The sequence below is a fragment of the Coenobita brevimanus genome, chromosome 97 (assembly GCF_032717465.1).
Source record: "Coenobita brevimanus isolate Jiangsu-jjx chromosome 97, ASM3271746v2, whole genome shotgun sequence".
Classification (NCBI taxonomy): domain Eukaryota; kingdom Metazoa; phylum Arthropoda; class Malacostraca; order Decapoda; family Coenobitidae; genus Coenobita; species Coenobita brevimanus.
Genome location: NC_137050.1, coordinates 5,230,283 through 5,249,517, shown reverse-complemented (window position 1 = coordinate 5,249,517; position 19,235 = coordinate 5,230,283). Strand labels below are relative to the sequence as shown.

The following is a 19,235-nucleotide window of genomic DNA, read 5'->3' as shown; positions in this document are numbered from 1 at the left end:
CACACATGAGTCTGGGACTGGGGGTAGGGACATCAGCGTTGGCACCAGTGATCCACCTTCCATCCTCCATCCCATCATCTCTGGTTGAGGTAGTTCTGGATACTGTTCATTTGCCTGTCGCCACACAGCTGTTTGATAGTGAGCTCTTTGGATGTGAAATGAAAGGGCATCACCAGTTGGAGGAAGAGTCTCTGGAGCACTGGACTTCACGAACAGGATTTCACGCGCCTTGTTGACTGTTGTGACGTTGGGGACATTGTACAACTTACAGATGAATAATTCAGCGTTCTTCGCTGTCGCGTCATCGAGTTCACCTTGACCTAGACCTTCAAGAAGGCGAGTGTTCTTGAAACACTTTCCAGCAAGTTTTCTTTCCATGCCTGAAGAGGTATGAAGTTGTGTCACTACCAGCGATGGCGTGAAATGCTGTAATGGATTCCATCTTATCGTTATCAAAAGCAAGTCGTTCCACAATGGTGTGTATAGGAATATACTTCCTGTTTGCAGCTGTTCCTAACTTCAACCAAACTTTGTCACTGGGCATTTTGCGGAAATGTGCAAGTAGTAATACCAGGACATCTGTGTCACGTGCAGCAATCACAATGCTAGAGGCTTGAATTTCTGTACAATGCAGAATCATTCTTGTATCTGCCTCTTCGTGCCGAGCTTTGAGTTTGTCTGTGTCAACTTCTGGATCCGATGATTCCACCTGTTCTTCATCGACGAATCCGCCAGATACCACAACAGTTTTGTTTGCTGAAACATTCAGCATCAGTTGTTGTGAGAGGAAATTGGCCAAGTCTGCCTTGTTTTCAGGGTGTGCCATGAAAGTATCCCACTTTGCTGGGAGCGGAACATTCCTGCCTTCAATCAAACGTCGGATCGCCACTGATGCTTGACCACGTCGTGTCCTTGTTCCCTCTTTGATGGATTTCTCGTAGTATCTGTCAAACACTACATCAATTCGTTTGAACAGTGTCCCACCTTGAAGAACAGCTCCAATGAACACGTCAGCTAGGTCTCCAAATGTGGCTGCTTTGGGTGGTTTCCCAGTGGAACAAACCATTGCTTGACCATCAATTATGAGTGTTGCTGTTTCCCCAAGGTCTGCAGCGCCTATGCTGGGAGGACATTGTATTCCTGAAGTGAGTACTTGAGCCAAGTCTGCTTTTGATCCAGATCGAAGTCTACTGTTTGTCTCAGCTACAGCCTGGGGGACTGTTAAAAGTTCATGCATCATTACTTCTGACAGGTTTACACGTCGGCCACTTTCGTAGGCAGTGATCAGGCGCTGGATAATTTTCCTATCTGCTTTGATGGACTTCTCAATACCTTTCTGTCTGGAATCTTTGTGTTTCACTTCATAGAGTGAAGCAAATGTGAGCGCCTTCTTTTTGGGTAGAGGATCTCGGAACTTGACCTGTCTCGGTTCTGGAGCAATGAACCTCTCTTGGATGAAGTTGTTCAACTTCTCCTGTCCTTTTGAGTGCGCACCTAGTAGGTCGTTTTCAATTTCCTTTGTGGCAATGTCCTTTGTTGCAATGTTCTGCAGATCATCACATGCCTCATCTGAGAATAGCTTGAATGACTTCAGTGCCGCCAGAAGATACATTAGGAGCTTGTGCAATGTATTATATCCATTAATATATTTTATATTTGAAGCAATTTTTCAAAATATGCATTTTCTAGAAAAATGGTGGCCATCTTGGATTTTGTCCGCAAGGAGCAAAACCGCACGAGATACAGCTTGGCAAACACCAAAAATTGATTCAGCACAAAAAAACACCCTAGGAAAGCCTATTTGCCAACTTTGACTCTAAAATGCCTGAGGATTTTTATACAGCCACATTTTCCAGATATTCCACTACTCTACAACAGGAAAGATTAATTTAACTAAACAACTTCAAATGAGTAAAACTTCATAACTCTTTCCAAATTAGGGCCCATTTACTATTTTACATGCTCTAGATACATGAGACATACAGTGACCCCTCATTTTACACAGGTTTCATTTGCACAAGTTTAATTTACAGGACATCAAAAACCTTTGCCAATAGAGTTATTTGTACAGAAATGCAATATTTGAGGCACAAATAAATTAATATAAATAACACATTCTTTCCCCTTCCTTCTGTCTATGGGTGGCTTTACAGTGAGTGATGTGACAAATGGTTTCCTGTACACCAAGAAACCACTTACTATGCTCGGTGGTAACCATATAACCAAATTATGGGGCCTGGTGGTTTAGTGGGTAATTAAGGAGCTCCAACCAGATTAAGTCTAAGTAGGTTTATATCCAAGAGAAGGTTGGGGTTTATTGCTCACGTAATGCCACTCAGTGATGAGTGAGGGTCGTCACTCTCATCTTAAGGTGGCGCCACACTGCGCCAAATGTGGCTAACATGCGAGCAGCTTTTGTGAGGCGAAACAGCTAGCAAAGTTCAGCTGTCATCACGATCATGTGTTGTTGCGAGCTGAAACGGCTAGCGAAGTCGAGCTGCAGTCACACTCATGTGTTTTTGCGAGCTGAAACGGCTAGCAGTGTCATCTGCCTTGGCAAATTGTGGTCATTTGTAAATAAACCACCATGGCGTACCCACTCCCTTTTCTTCAGTTTCTGCAACCAACTCATGTACTTCAGCAACTCCAGTGCCACAAGGCAGTCTACTAGAGTTTTCCTTGCTGCAGGATCCATGTTGAATACTAGTCACAATCTGATTTCCAACTGCAGTTTGGAAACAAAGCAGACAGCCTTCATGGCTGGTCACCAGGATGTCCGAATACTGGCTTAATGTCACAAGAAAAATACAGAAATGAATAAAAACCACAAGAATTAAATTGTATTTCCTTAAAAATTCTGGTTTAATTTCCTTCAGTGATAAAAGAATATTTTCTCACCAGTTACAAACTTAATATAGGTTCATTTGAGTTCTAATCTCACCAACAAGCTGTGAGGGAAATTGTTATCCATTTTGCCTTGCAAGTGAAATCTCGCTCACTCTGGGTCAGTTTGGCCAGTGGCTCACAAAACTGGCTTGCAAGTTAGCCGCTTTTGGTCCAGTGTGATGCCCCCTTTAAATATCAGGACCAACTTGCCTTGCCCCAGGCAAACCAGGATTAGATGATAATGATAAATAAACAAATGGGAATGTATGGAGAGGTTACCAAAGTCATGAAAATCAAAAACGACTTTCCTTTCAGTACTACTAAGAGCTGAATAGTGAAAAGGATCCCATATTTTTCATTTGATATTCTATTAACAGGCACACAATGTCTAAAAAAGATTAATGCATTCATGAACTTAAAATAAATTTAGATGGCCAAAATAACAGCCATGGGGAAAAAATTTGGATCTTCTCTTACCTTTAGTTAACCCGTTAACTGGGCATGGTGGTTTTTTGGAGGTGTCTGTGGTGTGCAGGCATAGGGGTAAAAATGAAATTTCCCAAAGGCCAAATTTGTCTTGGGAATTGAAAGAACACATGCCAAAGTATAAAGTAACGAAATATTAGCTCAATATTTACCTTGGTAAAGCCGTGGATGAACATCGAAGTGTCTGATACCCTAATGGAATGTATGGTTTTCGTTTCTTTTTCGGTTTCGGTTTTGAAGGCTCAAACATGCTTGCATGGGTCGGCCTTGGTCACCATGGCACTATATTCGAAATTCACCTGCACAGCCAGCGCTGTATTGAGCAGTCACACTCGGAACAGCCCAGGCTGTATAGACCAGTTAACAGGTTAAAAACAATGCATCTTATACCTTTTTCCATTTGCATGGCAGCTTCTGGCGATACATTAGCTGTGCAAAATGAGAGCTAGGTGTACTGAAATCATCTACTGATCACTGCCATGATTTCAAATTACCTGTAACAGTCAGTAAGTGCCTAGGTTCAAGTGCAATGAAGGAACAGAAGGAGAAATGGACAGAAGGAAGCAATCCATACAAAGAGGATAGAAAGGTTGCAAGAGGATGGAAAAATGGGAGAATATAAAAGAGAAGTGGAGGAGTGGTTGTGTAAATATGATCTGAAGCAGATGGGGGAGGTGGAAGGTGTGTGCAAGATTATCACAGAAGAAATCTGTGCTTCATGTGAGGTGGTGTGTGGGGTGAAGAGATGATGAAAGGGGGTGCAAGGAACAGCATGGTGGAACAAACAGATGAGGTTAACAGTGGCACAAAAGAAGAAAGCATATAGTGAGTTGATGGGAAGCAGAGGCATGGAGGAAGTTGAGAGACAGAAGAGAGAGTTATATGTAGAGAGCAAGAGAGAAGTGAAAAGAGTAGGAAGAAAGAGTAAGAAGAGTGTGGATGAGGAATTTGGAGGGAATTTGGGTGTAAAGTGGAAGAAATGTAAGAAAATGTTTTGGAAGGAGGTAAAGGGAGTCAGACAGGGTGATAAAGAAGTTATTAAGGGATGGAAAGATAAAAATGGTAGACTGATCATCGAGGAGGGAGAAAAAGTGAGCAGATGGAGTGAACACTTTAGGGAACTGTTAAAAACAGAGAATGCAAGTAATGCGTGTGTAAATGGCTGGAGAATGGCTAGGAAGAGGAGGGTGGAATGGAAGTAGTGGAAGCAATGAGGAGAGTCAAAATGGGGAAAGCCCAAGGAATTGATAGTGTGGTGAAATGATGAAGCATGGGAGAGAAATAGTAGTATATGGATATGGAAGATGTGCATACTGGCCTGGGAAGAAGGTAGACTCAGATGACTGGAAGACGGGTATAATGATTTCCCTGTAAAAAGGAAAACACGTGTGTGGTAACAACAGGGACATCTGTCTTCTTAGTGTAATAGGAAAAATACATGGTAGGTAAGAAGTGTGTGGTGATACCAGGGACGTTTGTCTTCTCAGTGTGACAGGAAAAGTATATGGTAAGATACTAATTGACAGAGTTAGAGAAATAACACAGGAATTAGTTGGAGAAGAACAGGGAGGTTTTAGGAAAGGAAGAGGTTGTGTAGATCAGATATTCATCCTTAGGTCTTTAGTAAAGAAGTCCCTACAGAAGGGAAAGAAGCTGCATGCAGCACCCATGGATTTGGAGAAAGCATGACAGAGTGGAGAGAAAAGGAATGTGTAAAATATTAAGAATATATGGAGTAAATGGGACGTTATTGAATGCCGTGAAGAATATGTATGAAGGTGCTACGGCTGCAGTGCGTGTGGATAGTGAACTGAGTAAATTTTTCTATTGGAATCCTGGACTGAAACAGGGATGTCTCATGTCTCCCTGGTTGTTCAATCTGTATAAGGATGAGGTTATGAATGAGATACATGGTAGAGCAGTGGATGTTGGAGCGGCCCTAAAGAGAAAGGGCAGCATTTGGAAACTTCCTGTATTGTTGTCTGCAGATGATACTGTATTGTTCAGGGAAGACAGGGAACTGCAAGGCCTGGTGAATGACTTTGGGAGATTATGTAAGATGTGGAATCTAAAGGTGAATATAGGGAAGAGTAAAGTTATGGCCTTCGAGAGAAATGAAGTCACTGAATGTATGGTGAGGATGGATGAGGGAATGGAAAAGGTGAATGTGCTTAAATACTTGGGTAGTGTGATGAATAAGGACGGAAGTCTAGGGGATGAAGTGCCTGGAAGGGTATATCAAGGAAGAAAGGTGGCTGGTTCTTTGAAAGCAGTGATAAGAAATAGGGAAGTGAGCATCGAAGTAAAAAGGCTGCTGCATTACTGTCATACCAACTCCAATGTATGGAAGTGACGCTTCAACCTTGTTGGAAGGACACAAGTCAAGAGTCAGGGCAATGGAAATGAGTTACCTGAGAGGAGCATGTGGAGATACATGGAGAGACAGACTGACAAATAAGGAAATGAAGGAGCATTGAGGTATGGTTGTGGATGTGATAGAAAGAATTACGAGAAATACATCGAGGTGGTTAGACCACGTGAAGAGGATGGAGGGAGTGAGTCTAATGAGGAGAGTGTATGCAAGTGAAGTGGAAGAGGGGAAAGGGAGGAGGAGACCAAGGATGAGATGGACAGATGGAGTGGAGAAGTATATATATATATATATATATATATATTTTTTTTTTTTTTTATGCGAGGAAGAAGGAACCAAAGGCCATGAGCCCGCAGTAACAGTTCCCTCCAAGAGAAAAACAAAAACAAAAGAGAGAGGAAGGGTGAGCTGGGGAGAGGACGTGAAATGACGGGAGAGAGGATGACATGGAGGCAATATGTTTGTAGCCACCCCTTACAGGATTGACGTGTCTGGCAATAGATAGATAGTCAGTGGAATCAGAACCTCATACACTTTTTACTTAATATTTTATTTATTTGCAAAATCAGATTTCCTGAGTAGTCTATAATGGTGTAGTTGTATAATACTGGTGGAAACAGATACTGTCTGTACTACCGTGTATACTAACCCTCTCGCGCATGATAAGTTTCAGTAAGTTTTCCGGCACACGATTCTTTTTGCGAGGCCGCCCGGCCCGGCTGCCCTCGCACAGCACATAACACGTATTCTCTCCTTATTTTCGCCACCCAAACATCAATATACTGCCATGAAATCTATGTCATCTTATTCGTCCATACTTGTTCTGGCTGATAAGCACCACAAAAAAACAGGAAAACACAAATAAAACAACATTAGGCGGCCGTAAATAAACATTTTGCTACGTCACGTTCACTTCCCAACATCACCATTCGAATGTTTTCCATCATACAGGAAAATGTTATTAGAAGTTTTGATAGAGAATTTCATCAACTTTATAAAGAGACAAATCCGGTTGTGATACGATTTGTAGTTTTCGAGAAAATAGCCAAAAACTGAAAGCCATTTTTGAAAAAATCAAGGAGCTCTAATACTGAACTTTCTCACATGTTATGTTTTTATTGCATAATATTATGCAGAATTTCATGAGCTTTCTAATGACCTAAAAATGGTTGAACTTTCTCACATGTTATGTTTTTATTGCATAATATTATGCAGAATTTCATGAGCTTTCTAATGACCTAAAAATGGTTTCGATACGCCTCATAGTTTTTGAGTAAATCGCCAAAAACGACTGGGAACTCACATCCGTACGTCATTTTCATGATGTGCACACAGCATACGCAATATTCCCGCCTCCATAACAACGAATTCTTATCACAGATATTACATTGTTATGTCTTGTACATACGTAGAATTTACTGCTCTTTATCATGGTTCTTACAGGAAATCAATGTGTCCAATAGTTTTCGAGTAATTAGCCGACAAAGTGAGATTATTCCTCCGAGCGCTTTCGACTTTACCAAAAGAATCTGTTCCTCCAACTTTTCCAACAGAAAATGCTCCCAAAGGCTTACTGTATACTCTGCAAATGAACATACATAGAATTTACTGCTCTTTATCATGGTTCTTACGGGAAATCGATATGTCCAATAGTTTTTCAGTAATTAGACGACAAACGTAGAATACTACTCCTACCTGCACGCGAGATAAAAAACATTCTTTCCCTGCCTCACCCACAGCTACATATTTTCACTTGTTACGTTTTATTATTTTCTTTTTCTACTCAAAGTATACACGTAAAATATCATAAGGTTTTTGATAGTGCTGTCAGAAACTCGACATGACCACTAGTCTTTTTGCTAGGTTCTGATACTGAAGCTGAACTTTCTTCCATTTCATATGTGTGTATGTAAAAATCCATCCATCCATCATCCAATCCTACACTGCCCCATGAGGAGCGCAGGAGCCCAGGGCTAGGCAATTGGTCCTGACATTTAAGATGAGAGTGAAACATTACTTATTTGTGTAAAAAATATTGAACTATAGAAATAGGTCAATATACAAATAAACAAAATGCGGATAACTCACTTCCTCCAGAGGTGTTGAGATGCTGGCAGTAGCTTGAAGATGAGGAGTTATGTAGTGTGTGTGTGTGTGTGTGTGTGTGTGTGTGTGTGTGTGTGTGTGTGTGTGTGTGTGTGTGTGTGTGTGTGTGTGGCGTATTTTCTTTTCTCCTTGCGATACATTTGCCTAAAACACATGCGATGCACACAATAGATTTCTCCACGAACATTCGCTGCATGACATATGTATGTATATGTGGCTGTGGCACATTTCTTGTCTCTTACACTTGCGCTATGTTTTAGCTAAACCATACGCAATATAAAACACTATCACATGATTCCATCCCAACCTCGTCTATTATTCCCGACTCTATGGCGTACGTGACCGCCTGTTTCCTTAGCAACTGTTGCATATCTCTATGGCGAGCATAATGCCGGCTATGATAGGTCAGTTATTTCACCAATCCAGGCACTATATGTTTCACAAATATAAGTATTGGCTTCACTATATAATGGCAAAATACTCAGATCATTTATGGGCATGGTGAAGCAGAGTGGAAACCCCGTTATAACAAACCACACTCCTGCCTGCAGGCTTAACGGCTGATAACGGGCCTCAATGATTTACAAACAATATATCTATGTTCCATACACACAATCACTTCACATTATAGTAAAAAGCACTGTACAATCACAATATTTCAATAATGGCTTCTGCCTCAAGTGGGAGGGGGAAAATGGCGGGTTTAAAGGGACGCTGACAGCTGCACTACTCTCCTGCTTGGCTGGTGAGATACTGAGATATTTCTGCTACGCACTGTTTCGTCAGAGCAGTCACAGTGTTGTCAAATGCTTACCTCGGATAAGAGATGCACATACTGGAACGCACCGAAATTTGACGCAAATCGGCCGAAAACTTTTCTTTTGACGACGTTTTTTCTGCTTAGGAACGCAATTTGAGTGACTGAACATCTTTAGAACAATCCACATTAAACGTGAATCGCGTGAGTGACCCTGAGAGGGCTAATATTTCTCAAAGATTTAATGACTGACTTATGCTCTTCAACAGCTGCCATATAATTCCAATAGTCCAATGCTAATACAGTAAACTCTCAATTATCCACTGCAATTCAGCCAAGCCCTACGCCAAATAACGTTAAATGCCAGATGCTGCATATCAAGCTCAACATTTGGCTTTGAGCTGGATATTGTGATTCTATCTGTCTCGATCCTCTATCCTAAAAACTTTACCAAGAGTAAAATATGAAAATTACGCATATAAAACAACACAGTAATAATACAGAACAGTAATACAGTACTGTACATAGTGTACTATTGTATGCACTCACCAAGTGTTGGCATCGACGGGGAGAAACAGCACTAGGGGGTTTGCACTCGTAAAAAGTACAGTACACAATAAAGAACAGGAGTAGTTTAACAATAACAACAGAACACTAGGGCATGAGCACTGACAGGCCATTAGCTTTGCAATACAATACAGTACGGTAGCTCAAACACAGGATGCCACAGAGTTAATCAAAGCCCCAGGATTTTGTGACCACATGGTCAGAAGAACAAACAAACAAGTCTTGACTCTACAACAACCATGGGCAAAAATGAAAGCATGGCAATATTCTTGGTGTGCCGGATAAGACACACCCATGATGGATTCTGATTGGCTGGCATGTAGCAGGCACGTTCAATAGCTCCCAAGTTCTGGGATTTCCCATGGCATTGGCTGGCTACTGCTTATGCTAGGTATTGCTCTGGACCACCGATTATGTCCTGTTTCGGGGCTGGATATTGCATAATTTAGCCAGATATTGCTTAACAGTGACAAGATAGCTGCGCTGCTTATTGCACCGACAGATAACTGAGAGTATATTGTATTGTATCATTATGGCCCATAATGTAAATATGTTTGTTAGTCTACCACAAACAAGCAAGCTAGTGCCTGTGGTTGCATCAAAATGATGAAAATGCATACACACATATGATGCCATGGTTCTTGTTTACTTATTAAAAAGGTATTTTTACAAGTAATTTTTTACAGAGGTTATGTAAAAATTCAGGAAAATCCTTTAAGATGAGATGGATGGTGGCTACTCAACCTTGAGATCTGAATTCCATCCATCCATCATCCAATCCTATGTCACCCCATAATGAATGTAGGAACCCGGGGCTAGGCAAGTTGGTCCTGACATTTAAGAAGAGAGTGACCAGCCTCACTCACCCCTGAGTGGCATTACATGAGCAATAAACCCCAACTACCCCTTGGATACAAACCTACACAGGCTCAATCCGATTGGAGCACCTTAATTACCCACTAGACCACCAAGGGCCATAATTTGGCTATATGGTTACCACCCAGCATAGTAAATGGTTTCTTGGTGTACAGGAAACCATTTGGCTTGTCACTCAATGTAGAGTCACCCATAGGCAGACAGAAGAGGAAAGAATGAAAGAAAGAAAGACAGAAGAGGGAATATAAAGTCACCCGTAGGCAGAAGAAAGAGGAAAGAATGAAAGAAAGAAAGACAGAAGAGAAAGGATGGAAGAGAGGAAAGGGCAGACACCCAAAGCAGCACTACATCGAGTGAGTGGATGGTGAGTGCCCCCCCATCACCACACGAGACTAAATTTATGAGCTAAGAGAAAGCACTGTATGCTTTTACAAAACAAAATGTGAGGGAGGTGAAATTAAAATAAGCATAGAATAAATCTGTTTAGCATTACAGATAAGTTGCTTGAAACAAGAGCAAATCAAAATGTAACACAGACATCATAATAATTTGTGGGTTATGAGCAATGACGTATCTGGAGTAGCAAATTGTATATGGATGATAATTTTGCAGTCAGTTTCTACCATACTTTAACAACTGTATAAATCATAAGCCATTCTAACCATGGAAGAAGTGGTTGAGGAGATCATGGGTGATGTTAGTCCCTCGATAGGTCTGCTGATAGTGGTATGCCTCACGGACAAGTCCATTAGCCAGAAGGAGAGTCAGGTGCAGCCGGATGTCATCTTGATCCTCTTTGGGTGGCTTTCTGAATGTAGCATATCTCAGTGCTAGACCAGCCTCACCCTGGTGAAATTGGGAAGAATTAAGATCACACACACACACACACACACACACACACACACACACACATACCACACACACACACACACACACATGCACATACCACACCCACACGCACATACTACACACACACACACACATACCACACACATGCACACAGGCACACACACACACAATGCATATACCATACCACACACATACATACACACACACACACACACACACACACACACACACACACACACACATAGAAAAGAAAGAGAGAGAGAGAGAGAGAATTCCGGGGGCTTGAATGGTGAATAAATGGTAGTGTGGCCCATTCAGTTGGGCAACCTTTCATTAGTGTCTCATTCAATCAGGTTCTTTCTTGCACTCAAGACCCTACCTCACCCCACCCTACGGTGAGGTCTGGATGATGATGACAATTTACAGGACAGTTATTAGACAACTTCATGATTTGCACTGGATGAACAAAGGTGGAGCAGTGATGGTCAATCAATTCCACTGGGATAAAACACAGATCAAACACAATGCAAGGTGAGATCTCAGTTATTTTATTGGTAAACAGGACAATACAATATAGTACAGTTTACTATAGCCTATTTGATTTCATCTGAGTAGAGACGAGTCTTATACTGACAGCTGACTGGCTGAACATGTGCATTCATTATTAACGATGAATCTTAAATGACTAATTTTATTATAACTGTTTGATGATACGACTGCCCAGATAAAATATTATATACAGTATACATTAATATCTCGATTACCCAGATGGTCATTACCTGGACCACCCACTACCCAGACGCTGTGATCTAGCTATTCCAAACCATTATAAGTGCATTTTCCCCACTATAAGGACAAAATGCTTGAATCCGTTTCAAAATTATGGTCACGCAAAAAATTTCCGCCCGTACAGGAGAGAATAGCCCATTGATGTTGCCGTGTCGGGCTGGTATGTTTACCCTACGTCCACCAGAGACTCTTGTTGTTCGCTCTCAGTTCCTGCATGTCACTTGTGTAGTAAGCTGTTCTTCCTGGGCCGTTGTTATGGCAGCACACGTGGTAGCTTTTGTGGTGGTTCCCTACCTGCTTCAGTCCTTGTAATCTTATTGTGAAACGGTTATTACGACATTTATCTATCTATCTATTGCCAGACACCTCAATCCTGTTTGGGGTGGCCACAAACAAATCGTCTCCACGTTGCCCTGTCCCCCGCCATGTCACTGCCCTGCTCCCAACTCACATCCCCCTCTCTCATATACCTCTCCACCCCATCCCTCCATCTCATCCTCAGCCTCCCCATCCCTCTTCCCCCCTCCACCTCACTCACATACACTCTCTTCATCAGTCTTTCACCCTCCATCCTCTCCACATGGCCAAACCACCTCAGTGTGTTCCTCATAATGCTTCCTATCACATCCACATCCACACCACAACGCTCCTTTATATCCTCATTCGTCAGCCTGTCTCTCCATGTGACTCCACAGGCTCCTCTTAAATAACTCATTTCCCCTGCTCTCACTCTTGACTTGTGTCCTTCCAACAACGTCCAAGCTTCACTTCCATACGTCAGAGTTGGTATCACAATACTGTCATGTAGTAACTTTTTCACTTCCATGCTCACTTCCCTGTTTCTTACCACTGCTTTCAAAGAACCAGCAACCTTTCTTCCCTGCTGTACCCTTTCAAGCACTTCACCCTCCAAACCTCCATCCTTACTCATCACACTACCCAAGTACTTAAACGTACTCACATTTTCCAATTCCTCACCATCCAACCTCGCTGTACATTCACTGACTCCACCTCTCTCAAAGACCATCACTTTACTCTTCCCTACATTCACCTTTAGGTTCCGTTTCTTACACACTCTCCCAAACTCATCCACCAAGCCTTGCAGCTCCCCTTCGTCTTCACTCAACAACACAGTATCATCTGCAAACAACAGTACAGGGAGTTTCCAAACACTATCCTCTCTCACCAGGGCCACTCAAACATCCACATGACGTTTATAATAAAAATAATTTAAAATGTCGTTATTAATGAATGAACTCAGAAAACCAATCAGCTGCCAGCCATCACAAGCTTAAGGCTCATCTCTTCTCATATGAAATCGAATAGGCTATAGCCTGGTCATCAGAGCACTCACTTAATTTTTTCAGCTTTAGTGAGAGCAATTCAGTGCAGCAGGTGGTATGTCCATAACATTCACTAATGATGTAGCTACATTCAGGTGACTCTACAATGGCTGGCAAGTCAGTTTCAGGCAGCTAAAACCTTTTACTGTATAATGTTGGGTGGTATCCACATAATCACAAACACCCCTGTGGACCAATAAGGTAAGTTGCTGCAAAATGAATGTAGACCATCTTTGCATTTGAGAGATGTTTAGGTTTTATTGTTCATAAAATTACCAGTCATGAGCAAGCAACTAGTCACCCTTACGTTAAACATCAGAACTAGACAGCCTGGCTCTGGGTCCCTAGACTCCTTTTGAGGCAATAAAATACTGGATGGCAGAAAGACAGATTTGATTTTGGTGATTGATGCACCTAACACTGGTTATGACTGTCATGAATATTAGCTAAAATGACTAATAAGAATAGGAATAAAGGTATGAGGACAAACCTGGAAAAAAAAGGCCTTCATGATGCGCCTGTGCTGCCAGGGAGTCAAGTCCTGAGGGTTGACAAGGGGGTCCAGCAACACATTGAGTGCCTCCTGGGGGGTGAAAAAAAAAAAAAAAAAAAGGTCATGAATTCGCCAAATTGTGGTCTTTATACAAATTCACGACATTGTATTATTATGGGAACTCAAGATGCATTAGTGAAAAGACCAAAAATATTCACTCAGCGAATCATCCTGACAGTGCTCCAATCGGGATTGTTCTCAGATTGTTCGTTATTGTTTCACTAGTTATTGTTTTCACACATGCCCTTAGCACATTACCGAGTGCTACTTTTGTGTATTTATCGTTCCTCCACCCTGTCTCTCAAGCCATTAAGCTAAGCCATGTTTACTTCCGGTGATCATGTATTGCTTTGTGGCTGGCGTGAGGACATTAATCAACTGGTGTAGTGCTGCCACGGGAAGAGCACGTCGAGAACAGCGCAGAGAAGCGAAGACTCCGTTTTAGCGGCTATCACTCAGTCTCTAGCAGTTCTACGATACCCGCATCTCCCCACCGAGTTGGTGATCAGCAACAGTAGACTCCAGCAGTGCAGTGGCCTGAGTAGCAGTGCCGCCCAGTGTCTTCGCAGCCACGACTCCATTTTCTCCACTGGCCAGTATTTTCTTTGTGTTTTCTAGGCTTAAGAGTATTGGCTTGCTTTCTGATTTGGGCGAGTGATTACTCATGCTGAAGCATGGGGGAGAGATAGTAGTAGAATGGATGTGGAAGATGTGCAGATTGGCCTGGGAGGAAGGTAGAGTCCCGGAGGACTGGAAGTCAGGTATAATTATTCCCTTGTACAAAGGAAAAGGGGAAAAAGAAGTGTGTGGTAATCATAGGGGCATTTGTCTTCTTAGTATAATAGGAAAAGTGTATGGGAGGATACTTATTGACAGAGTTAGAGAAAGAACAGAGGAATTAGTTGGAGAAGAACAGGGAGGCTTTAAGAAGGGAAGAGGTTGTGTAGATCAGATATTCATTCTTAGATCTTTAGTGGAAAAGTTTCTAGAGAATGGAAAAAAGTTGTATGCGGCTTTCATGGATTTGGAGAAAGCATATGACAGGGTGGATAGACAAGGATTGTGGAAAGTATTAAGAATATATGGAGTAGATAGAAAGTTGCTGAATGTTGTGAAGAGTATGTATGATGGTGCTAAGGCTGCAGTGCGAGTGGATGGTGAACAGAGTGAATTTTTCTCTTTGAAGGTTGGGTTGAAACAGGGATGTGTCATGTCTCCATGGTTGTTCAATCTGTTCATGGATGAGGTAATAAAAGAGGTACAAGATAGGGTAGTGGATGTTGGAGAGGCCCTGGTGAGAGAGGATAGTGTTTGGAAACTCCCTGTACTGTTGTTTGCAGATGATACTGTGTTGTTGAGTGAAGATGAAGGGGAGCTGCAAGGCTTGGTGGATGAGTTTGGGAGAGTGTGCAAGAAACGGAATCTAAAGGTGAATGTAGGGAAGAGTAAAGTGATGGTCTTTGAGAGAGGTGAAGTCAGTGAATGTACAGCGAGGTTGGATGGTGAGGAATTGGAAAATGTGAGTACATTTAAGTACTTGGGTAGCATGATGAGTAAGGATGAAGGTTTGCAGGGTGAAGTGCTTGAAACGGTACAGCAGGGAAGAAAGGTTGCTGGTTCCTTGAAAGCAGTGATAAGAAACAGGGAAGTGAGCATGGAAGTGAAAAAGTTACTACATGACAGTATTGTGATACCAACTCTAACGTATGGAAGTGAAGCTTGGACGTTGTTGGAAGGACACAAGTCAAGAGTGAGAGCAGTGGAAATGAGTTATTTAAGAGGAGCCTGTGGAGTCAAATGGAGAGACAGGCTGACGAATGAGGATATAAAGGAGCGTTGTGGTGTGGATGTGGATGTGATAGGAAGTGTTATGAGGAACACACTGAGGTGGTTTGGCCATGTGGAGAGGATGGAGGGTGAAAGACTGACGAAGAGAGTGTATGTGAGTGAGGTGGAGGGGGAAAGAAGGAGGGGGAGGCCGAGGATGAGATGGAGGGATGGGGTGGAGAGGTATATGAGAGAAGGGGGTGTGAGTGGGGAGCAGGGTAGTGAAATGGCGGGGGACAGGACGACATGGAGGCGATTTGTTTGTGGCCACCCCAAATGGGATTGAGGTGTCTGGCAATAGATAGATAGATTACTCATTTAAGTTATCTTGTAATGTAACAATTCATTTTAACAATAATAAATTTACAGTTCTTTTCTTTGAGGTTTATTAAATGTAAGAATCGTGTTTCACTTCTCCATATTGTGCTCACAAGTTTACTACACCCAGTTTCCCCAAACTTCTTGTATTAATCACGACTGATAGTTACGTAAGTTCTTTTATAATATTTCATAAATTTGTTTGCGCCAGCCAGGAGTTAGCACCAGCATGAATCTGTCTTTCATCCATCCATCCATCATCCAATCATACGTTGCCCCATGAGAAGCGTAGGAGCCCTTGCCTGGTCCTGACATTTAAGATGAGAGTGACCAGCCTCACTCATCTCTGAGCAGCATTACGTGATCAATAAACCCCAACCACCCCTTGGATATATACCTTCATCGGCTCAATCCGATTGGGACGCCATAATTACCCACTGATATCTGTTTTAAGATATGTAACAAGGGGTGTTCGTTTCGTTTCGTTTCGTTTTTAAAGGCTCCAACATGCTTGCATGTGTCGGCCTTGGTCACCTAATGGCGGCTCTCCACGCTGCACGATCCATTGCAGCCTCCCTGTTCAGTCCCTTAACCCTAAGGTCACACTTAATGACCTCGTCCCATGTCTTTCTCGGTCTACCCCTCATAACCCCACCCCCAATATTAACACTTCTCACCCTCCTCACCCAATTATCATCCCTCATCCTTTCCACATGTCCAAACCACCACAATCTACCTCTCCTCATCACAACACCAATACACTCCAGTCCCATCCTACCTCTCAACTCTTCCATTGTAAACCCAGCCCCTCCAGACCTTGGATGCAGGGACGCACTGCACATCCACCTAATCATTGTCATTTCTGTACGTCTGAGCCGGCGAATATCTTCCTCCTTCACTGCCCAGGTCTCACTGCCATACAGCATTACACTCCTAACACATGCTGCATACAAAGACCCCTTAGCACGTAGGGAGAGCCCTCTCAATGTCAGGAGAGACAAGAGCTCCCTGAACTTCTTCCAACCACTTCTCACCCTAGCCACAGAGCTAGCTCCGGCCCCACCTCCAGCACACAACATGTCTCCCAAATAACAAAACTCTTCCACACACTCAAGAGATTCACCAGCAAGTTCAATCCTTTCACGTCTGACAATCTCCACCTGCTCACCCCGGCACGCCGTACACATAAAATCAGCATTATCTCGCAGTCTACCTCTGATACCACTACATCTCTTATGCACCCATTTATCACACACACCGCACAAGATGGAATTACTTCCCACACCCTTGTGGCAAACTGCACATGGCCACTCTCCCTCGTCTTTGACAGTACCGCCACCAACCCTAGATATCATCACTTTTGTTTTATCTGCATTTACCCTTAAACCCTTTTGCCCCATACCATCTCTCCACTTCCTAAACCTTTCCTCCGCCTCCCTTTCATTCTCTGCAATCAACACCAAATCATCAGCATACAACAACTCCCACGGGAGTCCGTTTCTAAAGTCACGTGAAAGGGCTTCAAGTACCATGATAAACAACATGGGACTCAAGACTGACCCCTGATGCACACCAACATTCACGGAAAACTCATCACTCAAATCTCCATTCACTCTCACCTGGGTGTGAGCACCCACATACATGGCCATAACCACCCTAACCAGCCACTCCTCCAAGCCAAGCTTTCTCATTGCCCACTTCACCACCTCTCTAGGGACTCTGTCAAAGGCCTTTTCCAAATCAACAAAAACAAAATAAAGATCCCTTCTTCTACCAATATATTTTTCCTGAAGCTGTCGAACAATGAATATGGCATCAGTGGTCCCCCTACCTGGCATGAACCCGAACTGCATCTCATCAATATTCACTCTTTCTCTAATCATACCTTCTAAAACTCTCTCCATTACCTTCATTATCTGATCTAAAAGCTTTATACCTCTATAATTTCCATATTATAATTGTTCCTCTGTACAAAGGAAAAAGGGAGAGAGAAGTATGTGGTAACCATAGGGGTATTTGCCTTCTTGGTGTGACTGGTAAAATACATGGTAGAATACTCATTGATAGGGTTAGGCATATGACAGAGGAGCTAGTTGGAGAAGAACAAGGGGGATTTAGGAAGGGAAAAGAGTGTGTAGATCAGATATTTGTTCTAAGATATTTAGTGGAGAAGTATCTAGAGAAGGGAAGGAAAGTGTATGCTGCCTTCATGGACTTGGAGAAAGCTTATGACAGAATAGATAGGCAAGGTATGTGGAAGGTATTAAGAATATATGGAGTGGAGGGGAAATTGTTAAGTGCTGTGAAGAGTATGTATGAGGGAGCTAGGGCTACGGTGCAAGTAGATGGTGAGCTGAGTGAGTTCTTTGATCTCAATGTGGGACTGAAACAGGGGTGTGTAATGTCTCCATGGCTGTTTAATATATATATGGATGGGGTTGTAAAGGAGGTACAAGGTAGGGCAGTGGATGTGGGGGTGGCCCTAATGAATGAGGGTGAGATTTGGAAGCTTCCGGTGTTGCTGTTTGCTGATGATACAGTATTGTTGAGTGAAGATGAATGGGAGTTGCAAGGTTTGGTGAATGAATTTGGGACAGTGTGTAGGAGGAGGAAGCTGAAAGTTAATGTAAACAAAAGTAAAGTTATGGTGTTTGAGAGGAATGAAGTCACAGAGTGTGCAGTGAGGTTGGATGGTGAGGATATGGAGAATGTGAGTGCATTCAAGTACTTGGGTAGTGTGATGAGTAAGGATGGAACTTTGGGGGATGAAGTACGTGAAAGGGTACAGCAAGGAAGAAAGGTTGTTGGTACACTGAAAGCAGTGATGAGAAATAGGGAGGTGAGTATGGAAGTTAAGAAGTCACTGCATGATGGTATTGTGATCCCTACCCTGACGTATGGAAGCGAGGCGTGGACATTGCAAGAGGGGAACAAGTCAAGAGTGAGAGCAGTGGAAATGAGTTACTTGAGAGGAGCATGTGGAGCGACATGGAGGGACAGGTTGACGAATGAAGAAGTGAAGGAACGTTGTGGGGTAGATGTGGATGTGGTTGAAAAGATTAGGAGAAATACACTGAGGTGGTTTGGACATGTGGAGAGAATGGAGAATGAAAGACTGACTAAGAGGGTGTATGTAGGTGAGGTGGAGGGAGGGAGAGGGAGGGGTAGACCGAGGATGAGGTGGAGGGATGGAGTTGAGAGGTATATGAGGGAGGGGGGGGTGAGTTGGGGGGAGGGCAGTCAAATGGTGGGTGACAGAGTGACTTGGAGGCGTTTTGTCTGCGGCCACCCTTTGCGGGATTAGGGCGTCGGGCTATAGATAGATAGATAGAATTTCCTCTTTCCAGGGCATCACCCTTCCCTTTATACACATTTACAATTACACTTTTCAGCCAATCATCTGGGACAACACACTCATAAATAATCCTATTTATCAGGTCAGTGACTAAACTCACCCCTATATCGCCTGAGGCCTTCAACATTTTGGCAGTCAGCCCAGACACACCT

At 42.8% G+C, this 19,235-nt stretch overlaps 1 protein-coding gene across 1 annotated transcript in view; it reads right to left on the bottom strand.

Annotated features, from left to right (window-relative positions):
• The window catches only part of Elys (AT hook containing transcription factor 1 homolog), a 137,900-nt gene that overhangs the window by 68,151 nt on the left and 50,514 nt on the right, over nucleotides 1-19,235 (bottom strand). The window contains exons 16-17 of the mRNA XM_080283442.1: nucleotides 13,521-13,613; nucleotides 10,712-10,895 (exon numbers count right to left, since the gene is read on the bottom strand). Coding sequence (XP_080139568.1) covers nucleotides 10,712-10,895; nucleotides 13,521-13,613 — 277 coding nt within the window. The remainder of the gene's footprint in view (nucleotides 1-10,711; nucleotides 10,896-13,520; nucleotides 13,614-19,235) is intronic.